The sequence below is a fragment of the Pongo pygmaeus genome, chromosome 2 (genome assembly GCF_028885625.2).
Source record: "Pongo pygmaeus isolate AG05252 chromosome 2, NHGRI_mPonPyg2-v2.0_pri, whole genome shotgun sequence".
Lineage (NCBI taxonomy): Eukaryota > Metazoa > Chordata > Mammalia > Primates > Hominidae > Pongo > Pongo pygmaeus.
The window spans coordinates 104,412,958-104,438,293 of NC_085930.1; the positions used below are offsets into that span (position 1 = coordinate 104,412,958).

The 25,336-nt window shown below is 47.0% G+C and overlaps 1 protein-coding gene across 11 annotated transcripts in view; it reads right to left on the reverse strand.

Moving 5' to 3' along the window:
- Positions 1 to 25,336, reverse strand: part of IHO1 (interactor of HORMAD1 1) — a 64,589-nt gene that overhangs the window by 35,164 nt on the left and 4,089 nt on the right. Inside the window, exons 1-4 of one of the 11 annotated variants that reach the window (XM_054481703.2) lie at positions 23,834 to 23,913; positions 23,538 to 23,697; positions 14,735 to 14,793; positions 11,715 to 11,785 (exon numbers count right to left, since the gene is read on the reverse strand). In XM_054481703.2, coding sequence (XP_054337678.1) covers positions 11,715 to 11,770 — 56 coding nt within the window. In that variant the 5' untranslated portion in view covers positions 11,771 to 11,785; positions 14,735 to 14,793; positions 23,538 to 23,697; positions 23,834 to 23,913. Of the gene's footprint in view, positions 1 to 11,714; positions 11,786 to 14,734; positions 14,794 to 23,311; positions 23,944 to 24,305; positions 25,290 to 25,336 lie in introns of those variants that run through there. The other 10 variants (XM_054481707.2, XM_054481699.2, XM_054481698.2 and 7 more) reach the window with 10 other exon arrangements.

Here is a 25,336-nt window from a genome sequence, read left to right on the forward strand (position 1 = left end):
AGGTGCCCATCACCATGCCCAGCTAATTTTTTTTATTTTTAGCAGAGACGGGGTTTCACCGTGTTAGCCAGGATGGTCTCAATCTCCTGACCTTGTGATCTGCCCGCCTCGGTCTCCCAAAGTGCTGGGATTACAGGCATGAGCCACCACACCCGGCCAATGGTCAGGCTTTTAAAGCCATAACTCAGGGAATTTCGAGGGCACTAGGGATACAATATCACCTTCACTGTGCCTGGAGGCCACAATCCTCAGGGAAGGTCGAGAAAGCAAATGAAACACTCAAAAAGCACTTAAGGAAACTAACACAAGAAACTCATCTCCCATGGCCTAATCTTTTGCCCATGGCCTTGTTGAGAATCTGAAATTCTCCTCACAATATGAGGCTCAGTCCATATGAAATGCTGTATGGACAACCTTTTATCACAAATGACCTCCTACTTGATCAGGAAACAGCCAACTTGGTCAAAGACATAACTTCTTTGGCAAAATATCAATGAAACCTTAAAAACCTACCTGAAGGATGTCACAGAGAAAAGGGAACAGAGTTGTTTCAACCAGGAGATCTAGTGTTGGTCAAATCTCTCCCGTCTACCTCCCCATCTATGGATTCTTTGTAGGAAGGACCATACTCGGTAATCCTTTCTACCCCCACTGCAGTTAAGGTGGCAGGAGTGGAATCTTGGATTCACTACAATTGAGTTAAATTTTGGACACCCCCTGCGGAACCTGCAGGACCGTCAGTTCAGGAGTCCCAAGATCAGCCAGACCAGCCTCAATAAACCTGCGAACGGTTGGAGGACTTGCATCTCCTATTTTGAAAGGAAACATCCCAGACTAAAAAGGCTCCTACCACTAATCCTGAGGAAAAACCCTTTCCTCCTTAAAAAAGATAAGTGAAAACCTACATAATCTTTATCTTTAATACCTCTCCTTGCCCCTTTAATGGAATCCTTTTACTATTTCATAATATTATTAAGCAGCATACTAACCATACTCTTTACGATACGACTACATACTGTATAGCTCCTACTGGGATGCAAATCCTAACCACATCAACCTTTTTTCTATCTTCCTTCCTTCTGACAGCAATTTACTCCTACCTTTAACTCAGACTGGATAAAATGATCTCATGTTCCAGAGCACCCTCCTTACCTTCCTATTTACTCTTTGCCTATCTATCCCTCCTGCTTCCTTGGACACCTCATACAATTGCCCCTCCCCTTCCCCTAGCTCCTAATTACCTGTACAAGACTCTCAACTTAACTCACTCTCTGTTAAACCAGTCCAATCCTTCCCTGGCAAATGACTGTTGGCTTTGTAGCTCTCTATCCGTCAGCACAGAGCCATACAACTAATACCCCTACCTACAGGGTTAGGAATGGCTACTGCTACAGGAACCAGAATAGCCAGTTTATCTACTTCATTATGCTACTACCACACACTCTCAAAGGATTTCTCAAGACAGTTTGCAAGAAATGATGAAATCTATCCTTACTCTACAATCCCAAATAGACTCTTTGGCAGCACTGACTCTCCAAAACTGCTGAGACCTAGACCTCCTCACTGCTGAGAAAGGAGGACTCTGCACCTTCTTAGGGTAAGAGTGCTGTTTTTAAACTAACCAGTCAGCAATACTACAAGATGCCATCCGGCGTTTACAGGAAAAGGCTTCTGAAATCAGACAGTGCCTTTCAAACTCTTATACCAACCTCTGGAGTTGGGTGACAAGGCTTCACCCCTTTCTAGGTCCCATGACAGCTGTCTTGCTATTACTCGCCTTTGGGCCCTGTGTTTTAACGTCCTTGTCAAATTTTTTTCCTCTAGTATCGAGGCCATCAAGCTACAGATGGTCTTACAAACGGAACCCCAAATGAGCTCAACTAACAACTTCTACCAAGGACCCCTGGATTGACCCACTGGCCCTGTGGCTGGCCTAGAGAGTTCCTCTCTGGAGGACACTACCAGAGCATGGCCCCTTCTTCACCCCTAACCAGCACGAAGTAGCTATGGCGGTCATCGCCCAATTCTCAACTGCAGTTGGGGTGTCCTGTTTAGAGGGGGGATTGAGAGGTGAAGCCAGCTGGACTTCCTGGGTCGAGTGGGGACTTGGAGAACTTTTCTGCCTAGCTAGAGGATTGTAAATGCCCCAATCGGCACTCTGTGTCTAGCTAAAGGATTGTAAATGCACCATCAGCACTCTGTAAAAACTCACCAGTCAGCACTATGTGTATAGCTAAAGGATTGTAAACGTACTAATCAGCACTCTGTAAAAATGCACCAATCAGTGCTCTGTGTCTAGCTAAAGGATTGTAAACGCACCAATCAGCACTCTGAAAAATACACCAATCAGCGCTATGTGTCTAGCTAAAGGATTGTAAATGCACCAATCAGCACTCTGTAAAAACGCACCAATCAGCACTCTGTGTCTAGCTAAAGGATTGTAAATGCGCCAATCAGCACTCTGTAAAATGGCCCAATCAGCACTCTGTAAAATGGGCCAATCAGCTCACTGTAAAATGGACCAATCAGCAGGATGTGGGCAGGGCCAAATTATGGAATAAAGGCTGGCCACTGGAGCCAGCAGCGGAAACCTGCTCGGGTCCCCTTCCACACTGTGGAAGCTTTGCTCTTTTGCTGCTGCTCACTCTTTGGGTCCACACCACCTTTTATTTTTTATTTTTTGACGGAGTCTTGAACTGTCACCCAGGCTGAAGTGCAGTGGCGCTATCTCAGCTCACTGCAAGCTCTGCCTCCCAGGTTCATGCCATTCTCCTGCCTCAGCCTCCCAAGTAGCTGGAACTACAGGTGCCTGCCACCACGCCCGGCTAATTTTTTGTATTTTTAGTAGAGATGGGGTTTCACTGTGTCAGCCAGTATGGTCTTGATCTCCTGACTTCGTGATCTGCCCACCTCGGCCTCCCAAAGTGCTGGGATTACAGTCATGAGCCACCATCCCTGGCCGGGACTGCACCACCTTTAAGAGCTGTGACACTCGCCACAAAGATCCATGGCTTCACTCCTGAAGTCAGCAAGACCACGAATCCACTGGAAGGAAGAAACTCCAGACACGTCTGAACATCTGAAGGAACAAACTCCGGACACACCATCTTTAAGAGCTGTAACACTCACCACTGAGGTCTGTGGCTTCATTCCTGAAGTCAGCAAGACCAAGAACCCACTGGAAGGAATAAATTCTGGACACAAATCTACTGCGGCACTACCAGCTGTGGTCGGGGACAGGCATTGTACATGGATGAGGGAATTGCCTGAGCCGGAAATGCCCCAGTTTGGAATGGGGCACGGGACGGGACCCTCATGGCATTTCCTGAATTTAAAAGGAAAAGGCTCAAATGTAGCTATAATATTTCCCTGTTGATCTGGGGGGTATATCCTAACAGAGAACTTTCAAGCCCCTATATCACCCTCTTGTCTAGCTTGCTGAATTCCTGCCTGAATAGAACTGAGAGCAGTTGCTCAAGGAGCCGCTCAAACAGTCACTGGGGCAACCACTTTTTGCCCAGTGTCCTCCAGAAAAGAAAGATCTGGAGGGTCAGGCCACTCTTTTTCTTTAAAATAAGGAGGGGGTGCAGAAGGGTAGGGATGAAACTCTTCCTCCTTTACCACTTTAGCTTTAGCTGGCAAGCAAACCCGCTCTGTTACCTCTTCTGTTACTTTGTTATACTTTCCTTCCTCCTCATCATTAGTGTGAAAAGGTTCCAAGGTGCAACGAACCAGAGCCCACACTTGTCCCATTGTTACCCTGATGCTTCCGAGCTCCCCTTCTTATTCACCACAGGGATTGCTTAAGATTACTCAGGTGTCCTCCAGCTTAGCTCCACATTCTCCAACCATTGCTCTGGTGACCCTTTGGCCAGGGTTCGAGCCCCACGTATGGGCACCACTTGCTGAGACCAGCTCGGTCGTGGAGACCCTAACCCAGTGGCGCTAGAAGAATTAAAGACACACACACAGAAATATAGAGTATGGAATGGGAAATCAGGGGACTCACAGCCTTCAGAGCTGACAGCCTCGAACAGAGTTTGACCCACATATTTATTGATAGCAAGCCAGTGATAAGCATTATTTCTATAGATTATAGATTAACTAAAAGTATTCCTTACGGGAAACAAAGGGATGGGTCAAAACAAAGAGATGGGCTCTGGCTAGTTATCTGCAGCAGGAACATGTCCTTAAGGCACAGATCACTCATGCTATTGTTTGTGGTTTAGGATTGCCTTTAAGCAGTTTTCTGCCCTGAGTGGGTGAGGTGTTCCTTGCCCTCATTCTGGTAAACCCACAACCTTCAGCATGGGCGTCAAGGCCATCACGAACATGTCACACTGCTGTGGAGATTTTGTTTTTGGCCAGTTTTGAGGCCCATTTATGGCCAGACTTGGGGGCCTTTTCCCAACAATGGGGTTTCACCATGTTGGCCAGGCTGGTCTCAAACTCCTGACCTCAAGCCTCCCAAAGTGCTGGGATTACAAGCATGAGCCTCTTATTTTTTATTCATTTTTTGAGACAGGATCTTGCTCTGTCACCCAGGCTGGAATGCAGTGGTATGATCTCATCTCACTGCAACCTCTGCTCAGGTGATCCTCCCAACTCAGCCTCCCTAGTAGGCATGTACCACCACACCCAGCTAATTTTTTTTTTTTTTTTTAATAGAGACAGGGTTTTGGCATTGTAAGGTACATGGATGTGCTTTAGTCAAGGAATAGGCCGAGGCAGATATCCAGGCCTGCATGACTCAGCAAGTTTGGCGTGCAAGCACATAACTCCACTTGTTATATAACCTGTTTGTGTAAGTTCATACTTGGCTCTATGCCACTATTGTCTGAAAAAGGTACAACTGCAGCCAGGAGCAGTGGCTCACACCTATAATCCCAGCACTTTGAGAGGTCAAGGTGGGCAGATCATAAGGTCAGGAGTTTGAGATCAGCCTGACCAACATGATGAAATCCCATCTCTACTAAAAATACAAAAATTAGCCGGGTGTGGTGGCACATGCTTGTAATCCCTGCTACTTGGGAGGCTGAGGCAAGAGAATCACTAGAACCCAGGAGGCGGAGGCTGCAGTGAGCCAAGATTGCACCACTGCACTCCAGCCTGGGCGAAAGAGCAAGACTGTCTCAAAAAAAAAGGTATTAACTGTACTGCTGACACTGTACAGGGGTCTCTTGGGGGCTTGGCTTGGCTCAGCTCAACATGGCTTGACATGGTGGGCATGCTGGCACCCAGAGAAAGAGAGAGAGAGAGCCGGAGCTGTCCTTCTTTGCAGACGGACAGACGGGAACCAGGATACACCTCAGCTTGCTTGTGCCCAGAGAAAGAGTTAAGCTGCTGACCCTGAAGGGAAGGGAGAGCCAGCTGCGCAGCTGCGCATGGGGGCAGCCAGCTCAAGCAGCCAAGACAGGGCGGACAGTGTGAGAGTAAGCTGCTAATAAGAAAGCCAGTGTGAGAGTAAGCTGCTAATGAGAAAGCTGCAGAATAAAACCATATTCATCTGCCTACAGACCCCCAAATGTTCTTTCTGCTTATCCACCCACTCCCCTTGGACTTCAGCATGGGCTGGACCCATACCCGGGAACTGACAGTCATGTTGCCCAGGCTGGTCTCTATTACCATCTGAGCTCTGCCTTCTGTCAGATCAGTGCCAGTATTAGATTCTCACAGGAGCACAAACACTATTGTGAACTGCACATGCAAGGGATCTAGGTTGTGTGCTCCTTATGAGAATCTGATGCCTGATGATCTGTCACTGTCTCCCATCACCCCCAAATGGGACCGTCTAGTTGCAGGAAAGCAAGCTCAGAGCTCCCACTAATTCTACATCACAGTGAGCTGTATAATTTTTTTCTTTTTTCTTTTATTATACTTTAAGTCCTAGGGTACATGTGCACAATGTGCAGGTTTATTACTTAGGTATACATGTGCCATGTTGGTTTGTTGCACCCATCAACTCCTCATTTACATTAGGTATTTCTCCTAATGCTATCCCTCCCCCAGTCCCCCACCCCCTAACCAGCCCTGGTGTGTGATGTTCCCCGCCCTGTGTCCATGTGTTCTCACTGTTCAACTCCCACCTGAGTGAGAACATGCAGTGTTTGGTTTTCTGTCCTTGTGATAGTTTGCTTAGAATGATGGTTTCCAGCTTTACCCATGTCCCTGAAAAGGACATGAACTCATCCTTTTTTATGGCTGCATAGCATTCCATGGTGTGTATGTGCCACATTTTCTTAATCCAGTCTCTCATCGATAAACATTTGGGTTAGTTCCAAGTCTTTGCTATTGTTAATAGTGCCACAATAAATATACATGTGCATGTGTCTTTATCATAGAATGATTTATAATCCTTTAGGTATATGCCCAGTAATGGGATTGCTGAGTCAAATGGTATTTCTATTCTAGATCCTTGAGGAATTGCCACACTGCCTTCCACAATGGTTGAACTAATTTACACTCCCACCAACAGTGTAAAAGTGTTCCTATTTCTCCAAATCCTCTCTAGCATCTGTTGTTTCCTGACTTTTTAATGATCGCCATTCTAACTGGCATGAGATGGTATCTCATTGTGGTTTTTGACTTGCATTTCTCTGATGACAAATGATGATGAGCATTTCTGCATATGTCTGTTGACTGCATAAATGTCTTATTTTGAGAAGTGTCTGTTCATATTCTTTGCCCACTTTTTGATGTTTTTTTTTTCTTGTGAATTTGTTTAATTTCTTTGTAGATTCTGGATATTAGCCCTTTATCAGATGTGTAGATTGCAAAAATTTCTCCCATTCCGTAGGTTGCCTGTTCACTCTGATGATAATTTCTTTTGCTGTGCATAGCTCTTTAGTTTAGTTAGATCCCATTTGTCTATTTTGGCTTTTGTTGCCATTGCTTTTGGTGTTTTAGTCATGAAGTCTTTGCCCATGCCTATGTCCTAAATGGTATTGCCTAGGTTTCCTTCTAGGGTTTTTATGGTGTTAGGCCTTACATTTAAGCAATTCTCGTGCCTCAGCCTCCCGGGTAGCTGGGATTACAGGAGCCCACCACCACACCCAGCTAATTTTTGTATTTTTTGTTAATACAAAAAACGTATTAACATTGTTGTTAACAATGTTAATACATTTTAACATGTTAACATGTTGGCCAGGCAGGTCTCAAACTCCTGACCTCAAGCAATATGCCTGCCTCAGCCTCCCAAAGTGCTGGGATTACAGGTGTGAGCCACTGTGCCTGACCATAATTATTCCATTATATATTACAATGTAATAATAGAAACAAAGTGCATGATAAATCTAATGCACTTGAATCATCCCAAAACAATTTCTCCATATCCTGGTCTGTGGAAAAATTGTCTTCCACAAACTGGTCCCTGTTACCAAAAAGGTTAGGGACTGCTGCATTAAAACACACACACAAATCATTCCTTTATCAAATGTTAAATTCAAAGCAATTAGATAACATATAAGTAGATATTGTGAGCCAAAGAAATCTTTATAATATTAATATAAACTACTTGTTTCTATTTTGATATAAACATTATTATTAAAACAGAAAGAAACTCTAATAGTTCAGGACAGAGAAGGGTGATTATTTTTACTCAGAAATGAAACCAGCCCTAGTCCCATAGACAGTTGTTTTTGGATAAATGTAGAAATTGACCCTTCTCCTGTTAAAGCTTGAAACTTGCATTTGTTTATCTGAGTTCCTTCCTCAGGAAAGGACCTTCAGGCCTCTCAAAAAAGTATCAAATAACTGAAACTCACCAGATCACTACACCAGATGCCTCCTTGCCCCTCCCTAGTTCTTGTTTTCTTACAAATTGTTACATTTCCTCCCTGCTAAATAAACCCTTAATTTTAGTCAGGGAGATGGATTTGAGGCTAAGCTCCCATCTCCTTGGCTGTAGCACCCAATTAAAGCCTTCTTCCTTGGTAATACTCCTCATCTCAGTGATTGGCTTTCTGTGTGGCAAGCAGCAGGACCTAGACTGAACCCCTGGTGTTTTGGTAACAGAAACATTTCCTGAGATAAACTAAGTAATGGGTTACAAACATATAATATGGGTAACATCATCATTGCTCAAAATAGTTCTCTATGATTTTCCTCTTGGGCCAAAGAGAATAATTAGCTAGGCTTAGTAGGCTGGGAACAGTTTTGTGAGCCTACTGAAATTATGTAGGATTTATATCTTAAAACTATGAAGGCCAGGCATGGTGGCTCACGCCTGTAATCCCAGCATTTTGGGAGGCTGAGGCGGTTGGATTACCTGAGGTCAGGATACCCAAGACCAGCCTGGCCAACATAGCGAAACCCCGTCTCTACAAAAAAACAAAAATTAGCTGGGCATGGTGGCGCATGCCTGTAATCCCAGCTACTGGGGGGCGCTAAGGCAGGAGGATTGCTTGAACCTGGGAGGCAGAGGTTGCAGTGAGCCAAGATTGTGCCACTAAACTCCAGCATGGGCAACAGAGTGAGACGCCATCTCAAAAAAAAAAAAAAAAAAAAAAAGAGAAGGCAAAAACTTCATGACATTGTATTTGGCAATCTTGGATATGATACCGAAGGAACAAACAGCAACAAAAACAAAAAAGTCCAACAGACAAATTGGATTTAATGAAGATTTGCTGGGCACAGTGGCTCATGCCTGTAATCCCAGCACTTTGGGAGGCCAAGATGGGCGAATCACCTGAGGTCAGTTGTTTGAGATCAGACTTTCCAACATGGTGAAACCCCGTGTCTACTAAAAATACAAATATTAGCTGGGTGTGGTGGCGGGCACCTGTAATCCCAGCTACTTGGGAGGCTGAGGTGAGACAATTGCTTGAACCCAGGAGGCGAAGGCTGCAGTGAGCTGAGACCGCGCCATTGCACTCCAGCCTGGGCAACAAGAGTGAAACTCCATCTCAAAAAAAAAAATATATATATATATATATATATATGATCTAGAAATAAAGACAGTTTTTCACTACTCCCTATCAACTGTAAGCATTTTTTTCTTTTTGAGAAATTAAAAAAAAACAGTGCTCTAGGTTTCTGATCAATTGATAACTTCAGGAAGGTGTTAAAGAGGAAAGAAACTATCCGGTGATAAGAACATATCATAAGCAATTACAAATCCCTTAAATATACACTACTTCTCAGGCATACTCACTAAGTTAGCAGTGGCAGGCTTATTGCAGGATGGTAGACACCAATGTAAGTACCTTAGTGGAGTAGTTGAGAGGACAATACCTCAATGAGCTTTGTCAATACCTAGAGTGGCTCTTAATCTCCACAGTACCTATAAATTGCACCGTACAACTGAACATATATCTGAACATTGTCTCGATTTTGCTCCTTGCTATTTCAGTAGCAGTTGCCGCAACTGGACTGAGTGTCCAGATGTTGGACCTTCTCTGACACTAACAGGCCCAGTGCTAGATACAAAGTCATTACTCAGTTAACACACAGAGCTGGATTCGTACCACTTTTGTAATGGACAGAATAAAAAAAGCACAAGATGCAGCAGAGACAGAAGAGAGGAAGAGAAGAAGAGTCTGTATGGGGTACCTCTGAGAGGTGACAGCGTGCTGGCAGCCCTCGCTTGCTCTCGGCGCTTCCTTGGCCTTGGCGTCCACTCTGGCCATGCTTGAGGAGCCCTTCAGCCTGCCGCTGCACTATGGGAGCCCCTCTCTGGGCTGGCCGAGGTCAGAGCTGGCTCCCTCTGCTTGCAGGGAGGTGTGAGGGAGAGGCACGGGCAGGAACCAGGGCTGCACATGCACTTGTGGGCCAGCTCAAGTTCCAGGTGGGCATGGGCGCGGCGGGCCCTGCACTCGGAGCGGCCAGCCTGCGCCGCTGCCCCCAGGCAGTGAGGGGCTTAGCACCTGGGCCAGCAGCTGTGGAGGGTGCACCAGGTCCTCCAGCAGTGCCGGCCCACCATGGGCTCCTACGCAGCCCCAGCCTCCCCGACAAGCACCGCCCCCTGCTCCGTGGCACCCAGTCCCATCAAGTGCTCAAGGGCTGAGGAGTGTGGGCACATGGCGTGGGACTGGCAGGCAGCTCTGCCTGTGGCCCCAGTGCAGGATCCACTAGGTGAAGCCAGCTGGGCTCCTGAGTCTAGTGGGGACATGGAGAAACTTTATGTCTAGCTAAAGGATCGTAGATACACCAATCAGCACTCTGTGTCTAGCTCAAGGTTTGTAAATGCACCAATCAGCACTCTGTATCTAGCTAATATGGCGGGGACTTGGAGAACCTTTATGTCTAGCTAAGGAATTGTAAATACACCAATCAGCACTCTGTGTCTAGCTCAAGGTTTGTAAATGCACCAATCAGTGCTCTGTGTCTAGCTAATCTAGTGGGGACTTGGAGAGCCTTTATGTCTGGCTAAGGGATTGTAAATACACCAATCAGCACTCTGTGTCTAGCTCAAGGTTTGCAAACACACCAATCATCATCCTGTGTCTAGCTCAAGGTTTGTAAATGCACCAATCAGTGCTCTTGTGGGGACTTGGAGAACTTTTGTGTCTAGCTCAGGGATTGTGAACACACCAATCAGCACCCTGTCAAAACGGACCAATCAGCTCTCTGTAAAACAAACCGATCAGCTCTCTGTAAAATGGACCAATCAGCAGGATGTGGGTGGGGCCAGATAAGGGAATAAAAGCAGGCTGCTCGAGCCAGCAGTGGCAACCCGCTCAGGTCCTGTTCCACACTGTGGAAGCTTTGTTCTTTCACTCTTTGCAATAAATCTTGCTCCTGCTCAATTTTTGGGTCCGCACTGCCTTTATAAGCTGTAACACTCACCACAAAGGTCTGCAGCTTCACTCCTGAGCCAGCAAGACCCCAAACCCACCAAAAGGAAGAAATTCCAAACACATCCTAACATCAGAGGGAACAAACTCCAGACGTGCCACTTTTAAGAACTGTAACACTCACCGCAAGGGTCTGCGGCCTCATTCTTGAAGTCAGGGAAACCAAGAACCCACCAACTCTGGACACACCTCCATTATTATAACCTAATGGGAAGGGAACCCTCTTTTTTTTTTTTTCTTTTTTTGAGATTGAGTCTCACTCTGTTGTCCAGGCTAGAGTGCAGTGGTGCAATCTCGGCCCACCACAAACTCTGCCTCCCAGGTTCAAGCAGTTCTTCTGCCTCAGCCTCCCCAGTAGTTGAGATTACAGGTGCGCACCACCTTGCCCGGCTAATTTTTGTATTTTTTTTAGTGGAGTTGGGGTTTTGCCACGTTGGTCAAGCTAGTCGTGAACGCCTGACCTCAGGTGATCCACCCACCTGGGCCTCCCAAAGTGCTGGGATTATAGGTGTGAGCTACCACGCCTGACCAGGAACCCTTTTTCTATGAAATCAATGGAACTAGAAAATCCTTTTATTTATTTATTTATTTTTTGAGATGGAGTCTTGCTCTGTCACCCAGGCTGGAGTGCAGTGGCACAATCTCGGCTCACTGCAAGCTCTACCTCCCAGGTTCATGCCATTCTCCTGCCTCAGCCTCCTGAGTAGCTGGGACTATAGGCACCCGCCACCACGCCCGGCTAAATTTTTTTGTATTTTTAGTAGAGACGGGGTTTCACTGTGTTAGCCAGGATGGTCTCGATCTCCTGACCTTGTGATCTGCCCGCCTTGGCCTCCCAAAGTGCTGGGATTACAGATGTGAGCCACCATGCCCGGCCAGAAAATCCTCTTAAGGATCAGACAATATAACCAGAAAACTTACCCAGAGCCTGAAGGAATACTGAGCATCTCTTTGATATTCCAGACATTAAAATTCATTTCTTATAGTTATACCTATTAGAAAGAACAGATGAATATTAAGAAAGTTAACAGTATAATTTTTTCCAAAGATTACTAGTGACTATCATATGTACATGAATACATTCCAGCAGCTATATTCCCATCCAATTAGTGAAAATTTCTTTTTTTTTTTTTTTGAGATGGAGTTTTGCTCTTGTCACCCAGTCTGGAGTGCTGTGACTCGATCTCGGCTCACTGCAACCTTTGCCTCCTAGGTTCAAGCAATTCTCCTGAGTAGCTGGGATTACAAGCACCTGCCACCACGCCCGGCTAATTTTTGTATCACACCACTGTCTCAAAAAAAATAAGTAAATAAATAGAAACACAAAACCATTTATATTTGCACCCCCAAAAAAGAAATACTTAGGTATAACTGTGACAAAATACATACAATATCTATATGAGGAAAACTACAAAACTCTGATGACAGAAATCAAATTAGAACTAAATGGAAGCCGGGCGCAGTGGCTCACGCCTGTAATCCCAGCACTTTGGGAAGCCGAGGAGGGCGGATCACTAGGGCAGGAGATCAAGACCATCGTGGCTAACACAGTGAAACTCCGTCTCTACTAAAAAATACAAAAAATTAGCCAGGCGTGGTGGTGGGTGCCTGTAGTCCCAGCTACTCAGGAGGCTGCGGCAGGAGAATGGCATGAACCCAGGAGGTGGAGCTTGCAGTGAGCCGAGATTGCGCCACTGCACTCCAGCCTGGGTGACAGAGCCAGACTCCAGCTCAAAAAAAAAAAAAAAAAAAAGAACTAAATGGAGAGGCCAGGCGCAGTGGCTCACGTCTGTAATCCCAGCACTTTGGGAGACCGAGGCAGGTGGATCACTAGGTCAGGAGATCAAGACCATCCTGGCTAACATGGTGAAACCCTGTTATACCTATCTACTAAAAATACAAAAATTACCTGGGCGTGGTGGGACGTGCCTGTAGTCCCAGCTATTTGGGAGGCTGAGGCAGGAGAATTGCTTGAACCCAGGAGGCAGAGGTTGCAGTGAGCCAAGGTCACACCACTGCACTCCAGCCTGGGGTGACAGAGTGAGACTCCATCAGGAAAAAAAAAAAAAAAAAAAGCCGGGCGCAGTGGCTCACACCTGTAATCCCTGCACTTCGGGAGGCAGAGGCAGGTGGATCATTTGAGGTCAGGAGTTTGAGACCAGCCTGGCCAACATGAAGAAACCCTGTCTCTACTAAAAATACAAAAAATTAGCTGGGCGTGGTGGCGGGTGCCTGTAATCCCAGCTACTCAGGAGGCTGAGGCAGGAGAATCACTGGAACCAGGGAGGCAGAGGTTGCAGTGAGCCGAGATCGTGCCACTGCACTCCAGCCTGGGCGATCAAGTGAGACTCCGCCTCAAAAAAAAAAAAAAAATTAGCAGGGTGTGGTGGCACAAGCCTATAGTCCCACCTACTTGGGAGGCTGAGATGGGAGGATCACTTGAGCCCAAGAGGTCAAGGCTGTAGTGAGCTAAGATTGTGCCACTGTACTCCAGCTTGGGTGACGGAGAAAAAAAAATCTCAAAAAATTATCTCTCAAACTATGTCAAAAAATTAAAAATAAAAAATTTAAATAAATAAACAAGCTAGGCATGGCGACATACACCTGTAGTCTCAGCTACTTGGGAGGCTGAGGCGGCAGGAACACTTGAGCCCAGGAATTCAAGGCTTCAGTAAACTGCGATCCCACCACTGTACTCCAGCCCAGGCAACAAAGCAAGACCCTGTCTCTTAAAAAAAAAAAGAAAGAAAGAAAGAAAGAGGCCGGGCATGGTGGCTCATGCCTGTAATCCCAGCACTTTGGGAGGCCGAGGCAGGTGGATTACGAGGTCAGGAGATCAAGACCATCCTGGTTAACACGGTGAAACCCTGTCTCTACTAAAACAATACAAAAAATTAGCCAGGCATGGTGGCAGGCACCTGTAGTCCCAGCTACTTGGGAGGCTGAGGCAGGAAAATGGCGTGAACCCGGGAGGCAGAGCTTGCAGTGAGCCAAGATCACACCACTGCACTCCAGCCTGGGCCACAGTGCGAGACTCCTTCTCAAAAAAAAAAGACATGTCATTTGCTTTTTGCGAATACATATAAAGTTCAAAATACCTTATACTCATGGAATTAGAAATACAAGCCTTTTTTTTTAGATGAAGTCCCACTCTGTCACGCAGGCTGAAATGCAGTGGTGTTATCTTAGCTCACTGCAACCTCTGCCTCCCAGGCTCAAGCCATTCTCCTGCCTCAGCCTCCTGAGTAGCCAAGATTACAGGCATGTGCTGTCACTCCTGGCTAATTTTTTTTTTTTTTTAGTAGACACAGGGTCTCACCATGTTGACCAGGCTGGGCTCGAACTCCTGACCTCAAGTGATCCACCTGCCTTGGCCTCCCAAAGTGCTGGGATTACAGGCGTAAGCCACTGTGCCCAGCCAGAAATGCAAGCATTTAAAAGGCCCTTATAGTTCCAGGTATGAGACAGTGTGCCAGCATCAAAGGGGTGAATCTAAGGAGGTCCTGTATGACTAGAAGGTAAAAAAGGTAGTCTCTCTCAGACTACATGACCAAACTCCCCCCTTACTGTTGAAAATGAAACCAGCAACTCCAGTTAACTGGATTAAACAGGAGAGATTCAATATATGTGTGGTAGAAGATGAAGTAACATTTCTTCCTTTTGATTAGTTATCCTGCCTTTACTTGTGCAGCATATCTGTGTTTACCACATGGTTTACCCAAACCTGAGATGTCCATCTTCCCAGAATTCAACCAGAAGAAAGATGTCCTACAAAGGTCAGGAAGCTGTCAGTTATATTCAGTCATGACTGGTCAACCCCTACCACACAAGAGGTCTTTAGGTCATCCAATTTTATACTTTCTATGAAGTATGGAGTTTTCCAATGGTTTACAGAAAAAGTACACTGTTCCTTGCTCCTGAGTGGATCAAGCTCCACGTACCCTCTCTGTTGGTGGTGGATTTTGAGATGTTGATGTATAGATTTACGAAGGCTGCAACTCTGGACAGCATAAGTGGGGAAAACAGAATAGGAGCAAAGTAAGCAAGTTCTTTGTTAGCTGAATAAAGATCAAAAAACACATAGAGGTGATTATGGGTCAAATTAGCAAAATATGGCTAAGGGTGATTTCTCAGGATGGAAAGCAAACTCTCTTCCCTCAGGCATTAGGTCTCTGACCTTGAGTCCTAGGGCAGCAGTTCCCAACCTTTTTGGCACCAGGGACAAGTTTTGTGGAATACAATTTTTCCATGGACATTGGTTGTGGGTGGGGTTGGGGATGGTTTCAAGATGAAATTGTTCCACCTCAGATCATCAGGCATTAGAGTCTCATAACGAGTGCACAACCTAGATCCCTTGCATGTGCAGTTCACAATAGGGTTCATGCACACTCCTATGAGAATCTAATGCTGCCACTGACCTGACAGGAGATAGAGCTCAGGCTGGTCCACTGCTCACCTCCTGCTGTGTGGCCTGGTTCCTAACAAGCCATGGACTGACTGGTACTGGTCTGGGGCCTAGGTGTTGGAGAACCCTGTTTTAGGGAACTAAATTGCATTGTCATGGAGGTCTGCTTATTCCATAGTGGCAGAAAGAAATAATTGTGTGCAGAGCAAGAACACACAGAAAAGCATGTTTCCCTTAAGAGATACAAGTTATTGCTGAACCCAAACTGATTTAGCAATATTATATGTAGAAATTTGGCCGAGCGTGGTGGCTCACGCCTATAATCCCAGCACTTTGGGAGGCCGAGGCGGGCGGATCACAAGGTCAGGAGATCGAGACCATCCTGGCTAACGCAGTGAAACACCGTCTCTACTAAAAATACAAAAATTAGCTGGGCGTGGTGGCGGGGGCCTGTAGTCCCAGCTACTTGGGAGGCTGAGGCAGGAGAATGGCGTGAACCCGGGAAGCGGAGCTTGCAGTGAACCGAGATCGCACCACTGCACTCCACCATGGGTGACAGAGCGAGACTCCATCTCAAAAAAAAAAAAAAAGAAAAAAATATTATATGTAGAAATTAATAAAGGAATCATGAGGACTATTTTTAAGGAAAAGGCTAGAAATTTTTAAACATTTACAGGGCTGAAAAACAGACATTTCTTTAGAAACAATCACAATTTTAAATAGTGGCAGATTAAGGTATGCTACAAATTATATTGCAGAATACATGGTTAATATTCCAGTATTAAATCGGTAGCATCTAAAATATGCAGCATGAGTTACAAGGACTAAAACTCACCAGATCACGCCTGTAATCCCAGCACTTTGGGAGGCCGAGGTGGGCAGATCACGAGGTCAAAAGATCGAGACCCTCCAGGCCAACATGGTGAAACCCTGTCTCTATTAAAAATACAAAAATTAGCTGGGCGTGGTGGCTTGCACCTGTAGTCCCAGCTACTCAGGAGGCTGAGGCAGGAGAATCCCCTGAACCTGGGGGGCAGAGTTTGCAGTGAGCCGAGATCACACCACTGCACTCCCGCCTAGAGACAGAGTGAGACTCCGTCTCAAAAAAAAAAAAAAAACCTCACCAGAAAGAAAAAAATGCTCTGAGAACACAGGGCTGGCTGATGCATGATCTAGTTTCAACATGAAACAAGGTAATAACATAACCAGTCATCAAGTAAAAAACTAAAGCAGATGAGCTTGGCTTTTCCTAACCCACTTTCATCTGTCCACCTGTATTCCACACATTTTTTGTCAGAGGCTTTTTTTTTTTTTTTGAGACAGAGTCTTGCTCTGTCACTCAGGCTGGAGTGCAATGGCACGATCTCGGCTCACTGCAACATTTGCCTCCTGTGTTCAAGCAATTCTCCTGCCTTAGCCTCCCAAGTAGTTGGGATTACAGGCATCTGCCACCATACCTAGCTAATTTTTGTATTTTTAGTACAGACAGGGTTTCACCATGTCGGCCAGGCTGGTCATGAACTTCTGGGTCTTGAACTTCTGACCTCAGGTGATCCACCCTCCTTGGCCTCCCAAAGGGCTGAGATGACAGGTGTGAGCCACTGCACCCAGCCTGTCAGAGGCATTTGAACCAGAGCAATTCTATCTTGAGTAGGGACTAGGTAAAATGAAGCTGGGACTGAGCTGCCTTCTCAGGAGGTTAGGCATTCTTAGTGACAGGATGAGATAGGTCAGCAACGATACAGGTCACAAAGTCCCTGCTCATCACAAAAAATGCAGGAAAGTTGCTGGCCAAAACCCGCCAAATCCAAGATGGCAATTAAAATGACCTCTGGGCCGGGCACAGCGGTCATGCCTGTAATCCCAACACTTCGGGAGGTTGAGATGGGTGGATCACTTGAGATCAGGAGTTTGAGACCAGCCTGGCCAACATGGTGAAACCCCGTCTCTTTTAAAAATACAAAAATGGCCAGGGGCGGTGGCTCACACCTGTAATCCTAGAACTTTGGGAGGCTGAGGTGGGCGGATAACTTGAGGTCAGGAGTTCGAGACCAGCCTGGCCAACATGGTGAAACCCCATCTCTATTAAAAATACAAAAATGGCCAGGAGCGGCGGCTCACGCCTGTAATCCCAGAACTTTGGAAGGCCGAGGTGGGTGGATCATGAGGTCAAGAGTTCAAGACCAGCCTCACCAATATGGTGAAACCCCATCTCTACTAAAAATACAAAAATTGCTGGGCGCAGTGGCTCATGCCTGTAATCCCAGCACTTTGGGAGGCTGAGGCAGGTGGATCATGAGGTCAGGAGATCGAGACCATCCTGGCTAACATGGTGAAACCCCGTCTCTACTAAAAATACAAAAAAATTAGCCAGGCATGGTGGTGGGCGCCTGTAGTCCCACCTACTTGGGAGGCTGAGGCAGAAGAATGGCGCGAACCCGGGAAGCAGAGCTTGCAGTGAGCTGAGATCACGCTACTGCACTCCAGCCTGGGCGACAGAGCGAGACTGTCTCAAAAAGAAAAAAAAGAAAACAAAAAAAAATACAAAAATTAGCTGGACGTGGTGGCACGTGCCTGTAGTCCCAGCTACTCAGGAGGCTGAGGCAAGAGAATTGCTTGAACCCAGGAGGCGGAGGTGGCAGTGAGCCGAGATTGCGCCATTGCACTCCAGCCTGGGCGACAGAGCGAGACTCCGTCTCACAGAAAAAAAAAAAAAAAAAAAAAAAAATTGCCCAGGTGCAGTGGCTCACTCCTGTAATCCCAGCTACTCAGGAGGCTGAGGCAGAAGAAAAGCTTGAACCAGGAGGTGGAGGTTGCAATGAGCCGAGATTGTGCCACTGTACTCCACACTCCAGCCTGGGTAACAGAGCAAACTCTGTCTCAAAAAAAAAAAAAAAAAATTAAGGCCAGGCATAGTGATTCACGCCTGTAATCGCAGCACTCAAGGTCAGCAATTCGAGACCAGCCTGGTCAACATGGTGGAACCCCATCTCTACTAAAAATATACAAAAATTCGCCAGGCGTGTTGGTACGCGCCTGTAATCTCAGCTCCTCAGGAGGCTGAGGTAGGAGAATCGCTTGAAACCAGAAGGCGGAGGTTGCAGTGAGCAGAGATTGCACCACTGCACTCCAGCTTGGGTGACAGCGTCTCAAAAAAAAAAAAAAAAAGTGACCTCTGCTCGTCCTCACCGCATATCATAGCTAATTATAACGCATTAGCATGCTAAAAAGACACTTCAACCAGCGCTATGACAGTTTACAAATGCCATGGCAACACCCAGAAGTTACCCTATATGATCTAAAAGGAAGAGGAACCCTGTTCTTAGAAATCTCCACCCCTTTCCCAGAAAATTGATGAATAATCCACCCCTTGTTTAGCATATGATCAAGAAATAACCATAAAAATAGCCAACCAGCAGCTTTTGGGGCTGCTCTATGGAGTAGCCATTCCTTTAGTTCTTTACTTTTTTTTTTTTTTTTGAGACAGAGTCTCACTCTGTTGCCCAGGCTGGAGTGCAGTGGCACAATCTCAGCTCACTGCAACCTCCGCCTTCCAGGTTCAAGTGATTCTCTTGCCTCAGCCTCCTAAGTAGCTGGGACTACAGGTACCTGCCACCACACCCGACTAATTTTTTGTATTTTTTTTTAGTAGAGATGGGGTTTCACCACATTGGCCAGGCTGATCTTCAACTCCTGACCTTGTGATCTGCCCACATCAGCCTCCCAAAGTGCTGGGATTACAGGCGTGAGCCACCGCGCCCAGCCCAGTTCTTTATTTTCTTAATAAACTTGCTTTCACTCTACTCTGTGGACTTGCTCCAAATTTTCTTGTGAGACATCCAAGACCCCTTTCTTGGAGTCTGGACTGGGACCCCTTTCTGGTAACATCTTCCCCAACAAAGCATCATTTCATCTGCCTTACTTTCCTCCATAAGCTCTCAGAAAAAGCCCCTTTCAGATTACAGCTCCTTATCACCAAAATTCTTTCAGAAGGAAAGTATAAAATTTTGGGGGGATCCCTTCACATAACTAGTAATCATTAACCTCAGTTAAGGGAACTACAGTTGTCCCTCTGCATATGTAGGGGATTGGTTCCAGGACACAGCCCGACCCCAACAATATACCAAAATCCACACACACTCAAGTCTAGAAGCCAGCCCTGCAGAACTAATATATATGAAAAACTGGCCCTCCATATATGCAGCTTTCACATGCTGAATCCATGTGGCTGAATGCTATGTTTTAAATGTCCCCCCAAAAACTTATGTTGAAATTTAATTACCATTGTGATAGTATTAAGAGGTAGGACTGTTAAGAGGTGATTAGGCCATGAGGACTCCAGCCTCATGAATAGATTAATCTAAGTGGGTAAACTGGAGTGCATTCAGAAGTGAGTTCATTATCACTAGAGTGGGTTGTTATAAAAGTGAGCTCCAGATACTGGTACCTTGATATTGAACTTTCTAGCCTCAAAAACTGTGAGAAATAAATTTATTTAAATCACCTAGCTGTGGTATTCAGTTATAGCAACACAAAACGGACTAAGACAATGTTCAAAGCCAAGATCCTCATAACTTCCCCTAAACACTCTCCTCCTGTGGTCTTCCCATTTTATTTAAGGACAATTCCATCTTCCAGGTGCTCAGGCCAAAATCTAAGTCTTCCTCAATTCCCTTTTCTTAGTCTCACATCCAATCTGTCAGCAAATACCATACTAATTCCTTCAAAATATATCTAGAATTTGACCACTCCTCACTCCCTCCTTTCTGGCAACTGGAGGTTGCCAGATAAAATAGAATACCAAGTAAAATTTGAATTTCCCAATGTTACATGAGACATACAAAAAATATTGTTTACCTTAAATTCAAATTTAACTGGGTATCCTGTATTTTTATTTGCTAAATGCGGCAACCCTACTCCACTGCTACCAGCCTGGATTATTGCAATGGCCTCCTAACCACTCTCCCTGATTTCACCCTTGTCCCACTCCAGTCTCTTCCCTACAAAGCAGCCAGAGTTACAGTAACCCTAAGTCAGATCACATCATCCTTCCGCTCAAATCCTCCACTGCTCTTACCCTACACAAAATAAAAGCCAGAATTATCTATGATTACCCACAGGGGCATCTGTAATCTCCCCATAGCCCTCCACCATTCCCATCTATACCCTGGTTGCATGCCTCTTATGGGGCTCCTCACTGTTGTTCTCCCTTGCTGGGCACAAGCAGTTTCATGTCGCTTTTGCATGCTGCACCCTCATTTTGGTGCACTCCTCCCTCAGATATCAGCATGACAGACAACTCCATCTCCTTCAAATTACTTATTCAAACTTGTAACCTCTAGGCCAGGAGTGGTAGCTCACACCTGTAATCCTAGCACTTTGTGAGGCCAAGGCAGGAGGATTGTCTGAGCTCTGGAGTTCGAGACCCACCTGGGCAACATGGTGAAACCCCATCTCTACTAAAAAAATACAAAAAATTAGCTGGACGTGGTAGTCCACACCTGTAGTTCCAACTACTTGGGAGGCTGAGGCAGGAGAATTGCTTGAACCCAGGAGGCGGAGGTCGCAGTGAGCCGAGACTGCGCCATTGCACTCCAGCCTGGGTGAGAGAGCGAGACTCTATCTGAAAAAAATAAAAATAAAATAATTGGCTGGGTGCGGTGGTTCACGCCTGTTAATCCCAGCACTTTGGGAGGCCGAGGTGGGCAGATCACGAGGGCAGGAGATCAAGACCATCCTGGCTAACATGGTGAAACTCCATCTCTACTAAAAATACAAAAAAAAAAAAACAAAAACCACGCACACACACACAAAAAAAATTAGCCGGGCATGGTGTCAGCTGCCTGTGGTCCCAACTACTCGGGAGGCTGAGGCAGGCGAACCCAGGAGACAGAGCTTGCAGTGAGCAGAGATCGCGCCACTGCACTCCAGCCTGGGCGACAGAGCAAGTCTCTTCTCAAAAAAAAAAAAAAAAATTAAAAAGAAGTAACCTCTTGACAATCACTACGGCTCTCCCCTGCTTTTTTCTCTGCAACACATCATTCTAATACACTATATATTCTATTAACTTGTCTTTTCTGTCTCTACAGATATCCATGTTTACTAGAATGCAATATTAAGCTCTTTTGAGGACAATAATTTTTGCTTTATTTACTACTACAGCCCTAGAACCTAAAAATCATTCCTGGAACATAATAGGAGCTCAGAAAACATTTATTGTTTAATGAGTTAAAAACTTGGGAACTAAATTACAACTAGATTTTGTGGAGCAAAACATGCCAAATAGTCACAAATTTAAAATATATGGTTTTCTTTCCTTTTGAGATGGGGCTTCACTCTATTAACCAGGTTGGAGTGCAATGTTGCGATCTTGGCTCACTACAACCTCCACCTACCAGGCTCAAGCAATCTTCCCAACTCAAAACTCCTGAGTAGCTTGGACCACAGGTGCACGCCATCATACCTGGCTAATTTTTTGTGTTTTTGGTAGAGGCAGAGGTTTACCATGTTGCTCTGGCAGGTCTCACGCTCCTGAGCTCAAGTGATTCACCCACCTCGGCCTCCCAAAGTGCTGTGATTTACAGGCATGAGCCACCACACCCAGCCCAATTTTTTTTGGGACGCAGTCTCGCTTTGTCGACCAGCCTGGAGTGGAGTGGCGTGATCTTGGCTCACTGCAACCTCCGTCTCCCAGGTTCAAGTGATTCTCCTGACTCAGCCTCCCAAGTAGCTGGGATTACAGGCATGTGCTACCACACCTGGCTAATTTTTGTATTTTTAGTAGAGACAGGGTTTCACCATGTTGGCCAGGCTGGTCTTGAACTTCTGGGTCTTGAACTTCTGACCTCAGGTGATCCACCCGTCTTGGCCTCCCAAAGTGTTGGGATTACAGGCATGAGCCACGGCGCACAGCCAACCTGGCCCAATTTTTTAAAATTGTGGTAAGTGGCCGGGCGGGGTGGCTCATGCCTGTAATCCCAGCACTTTGGGAGGCCGAGAAAGGCGGATCACGAGGTCAGGAGATCGAGACCATCCTGGCTAACATGGTGAAACCCCGTTTCTACTAAAAATACAAAAAATTAGCTGGGCGTGGTGGCGGGTGCCTGTGGCCCCAGCTACTTGGGAGGCTGAGGCAGGAGAATGGTGCGAACCCAGGAGGCAGAGCTTGCAGTGAGCAGAGATCGTGCCACTGCACTCCAGCCTGGGCAACAAAGCAAGACTCCGTCTCAAAAAAAAAAAACAAAACACTGTGGTAAGTACACCCTTATTCTCAATATGTCTAAAAACCAGCTGGGGCTTGATGTACTCAAACTCAGGTTCATCTCTCTTTTGTACATGTATTTATCTCCATGCTACCTGTATAGGCTTTTAAATTCCCAGAGGATGGAAATCCCATCTCTCTAAAGCTCTCCTTGAAGATGCTAGTACAGCACTAGTAACAAAGAGGTATTCGTTCTAAGGTGGAACACGGTCATTCCAAGGTAAATGAAAACTGAAATGCACAGATTAAAAACTTTCACCTCTCACTCTCTTTCCTATTAAAGGAAGCATAAAAGGGGAGAAAAAGTTGAGTGCATGCAAGGAATGGAACTATATACAAGGGAAGGGCCCTGGCTGGGTGGGTACACAAGGGAGGAACACGTGAGAGAGAGAGGGCCGCCCCGAGTGGCATGGACTACCCCATCTGACCACCGTCGTCAACTCTACTGCGACAATCTTTTTTTCCTTTCTTTTTTTTTTTTTGAGACCGAGTCTCACTCTGTCGCCCAGGCTGGAGTGCAGTGGCGCGATCTCAGCTCACTGCCACCTCCGCCTCCCAGGTTCTAGAGATTCTCCTGCCTCAGCCTCCCAAGTAGCTGGGATTACAGGCATGCGCCACCACGCCCAGCTAATTTTTGTATTTTTAGTAGAGACGGGGTTTCGCCATGTTGGCCAGGCTGGTCTGGAGCTCCTGACCTCAGGAGATCCGTCTGCCTCAGCCTCCCAAACTGTGGCGTAAGCCACCGCGGCCGGCCTACTGCGAGACTCTTGAGGCTGCGATGTGAGGCCCTCGAGGTGCCCCTCCTGTTCCTCCACTGCAGAAAGTTCTAGCAGAAAAAAGCAGGTCTCTTACTCAGACTTCAGGCCCCCTGTGGCCACAGGCCCGCCTCAAACACCAATGGCCGGCCGTCTTCTCTCATTTTCCGCCTCTTCTCCACCTGGAGACACGCTCTGAGCTCCTAGACTAAATCCTTCTGATGTCTTTCCAGAGGCCTCACAGGGTTTTCCCTACTTATAATCAAAGAGAAATCCCAGCGGGCTTCTCTGGGTCTCCGCTCTCTCTGGCTCCCGGGGCGTACCTGGTCTCACTCCTCAACTCCAGGCGGGGATCTGGGATAGGAGGTCGCGGACCCCTGCGAATCGGATGAAAACTGCTCTCCAAGGATAAGCGCGGAAGTGAAGCCTCCTTCAAGAGCCAGAGCGGCCATCGCCATAGGGAAAGAAAGGGCAGGGGAGGGACTACAAGACCAACGTCCCGGGAAAGCCCGGGAGGACCGCTGGTATCCTGAACCCAGACCCACTGCCCCATCCGGCTCCTCAGCTCCTCCCCCCGCCTTCCCCCAACCCACCCTGCCCAAAGCCCTCCTGTCCCCACCTCTGGCTGCTGGCGCGCGCCCGACCTGGGGCTGCCCTGACTTGGCTTCGAGGTGGCCGCGTCCCGCTGCCGCTGCCGCTGCCACCGCACGCGCGGCCCCGCCCCCAGGTCCTCTTCTGACCAATAGGGATTCCGTCCCGTCCCAGGGCCCCGCCCCTCCACGACAGGCAGCTAACGGTTTTAACTGTCCTAATGGCAGCACGCGCGGCCCCGCCCCCAGGGTCTCCTCTGACCAACTGGGATTCCGTCCAGTCCCCAGGGCCCCGCCCTCGCCGCGACAGACAGCTAACGGTTTTAACTGTACTAATGGTCTCAACCGCGCTGATCGTGGGCCCCGCCAAGCTGCCTGCCTGGCGCCACACCGCTGCACGCCACACCCAGCCCACGTGCACCCCATGCAACGTTCCCTCACACCCCCACACTCACGCCGGAATGGCCACCCTCGGCCCACCTGGCGTGCAGATCTACTCACTTGTCGCTCGACCTACACCCCACTGTGTATGACCAGAACAAGGAGGCCCTGGTCCCCAGGAATGGCAAGGCGTCACCTGTGAGGACAGCATGTGGGGTGGACCTGGTGGCCAGGGGCCAGAGCACGGATGATGCTTGGGTGGTCTGAGCAAGGGCAGGACAGGCGGAGCAGCTGGCACGAGAGGCGCTGTGGGCAGATGGGGACATCGAACCGGGCCCCTGGAGGAGAGAGAAAGGAGGCAAGAAATCTTCTGAGGTTTCTGGCCTGCTGGATGCTGGAGTGGCCTGAGGGCAGGGACAGTGGGGGTAGGCAGGAAGGATCTATGTAACTCTGCCTCTGGTGCTTGTAGATGACTTAGAAAGCAAAAAACATGCTTGAGACCAGCCTGGGCAGCATGGCGAAACCCCAGCTCTACAAAAAATTAGTCCGGCGTGGTGACACATGCCTATGGTCCCAGCTACTCAGAGGCTGAGGCGGGAGGATCGTTTCAACCCGGGAGGTAGAGGTTGCAGTGAGCCGAGATCGCGTCACTACACTCCAGCCTGGGCGACAGAATGAGACCCTGTCTCAAAAAACAAACAAAAACAGGATGCAATCACCAATGGAATATAAATAGAAAGGAGATTGGATTGAGCCCCAGGACACACCAGTTTAGAGGCTTTAGAGGCCTTTGGAGATGAGGGAAAAGCAGCCAAGGAGTTGGAGCAAGCCTGGTCAGGAGACGGGGAAAGACACTAGGAGAATGAGGCATTCTGGAAGGCACTTGGAACTGCTTCAAAGAGGAGGTGGAGATCAGCTATGACAAATGTTGCGGATGTGTTCAGGGAAGATTAGTTAGAATTAACTTTGGGTGACCTTGGTAGGAGCAGTTACAGTGATGTAGTGAGGATGAAAACCTGATTTGTGTATGGATTCAAAAAATCAGGAGGAGAGATTTGGCATATCCATCCAATGGAAAACTACTAAGCAATAAAAAGGAATGAACAATGGATACAACAACATGAATAAATTTCAAAATAATTATGCTGAGT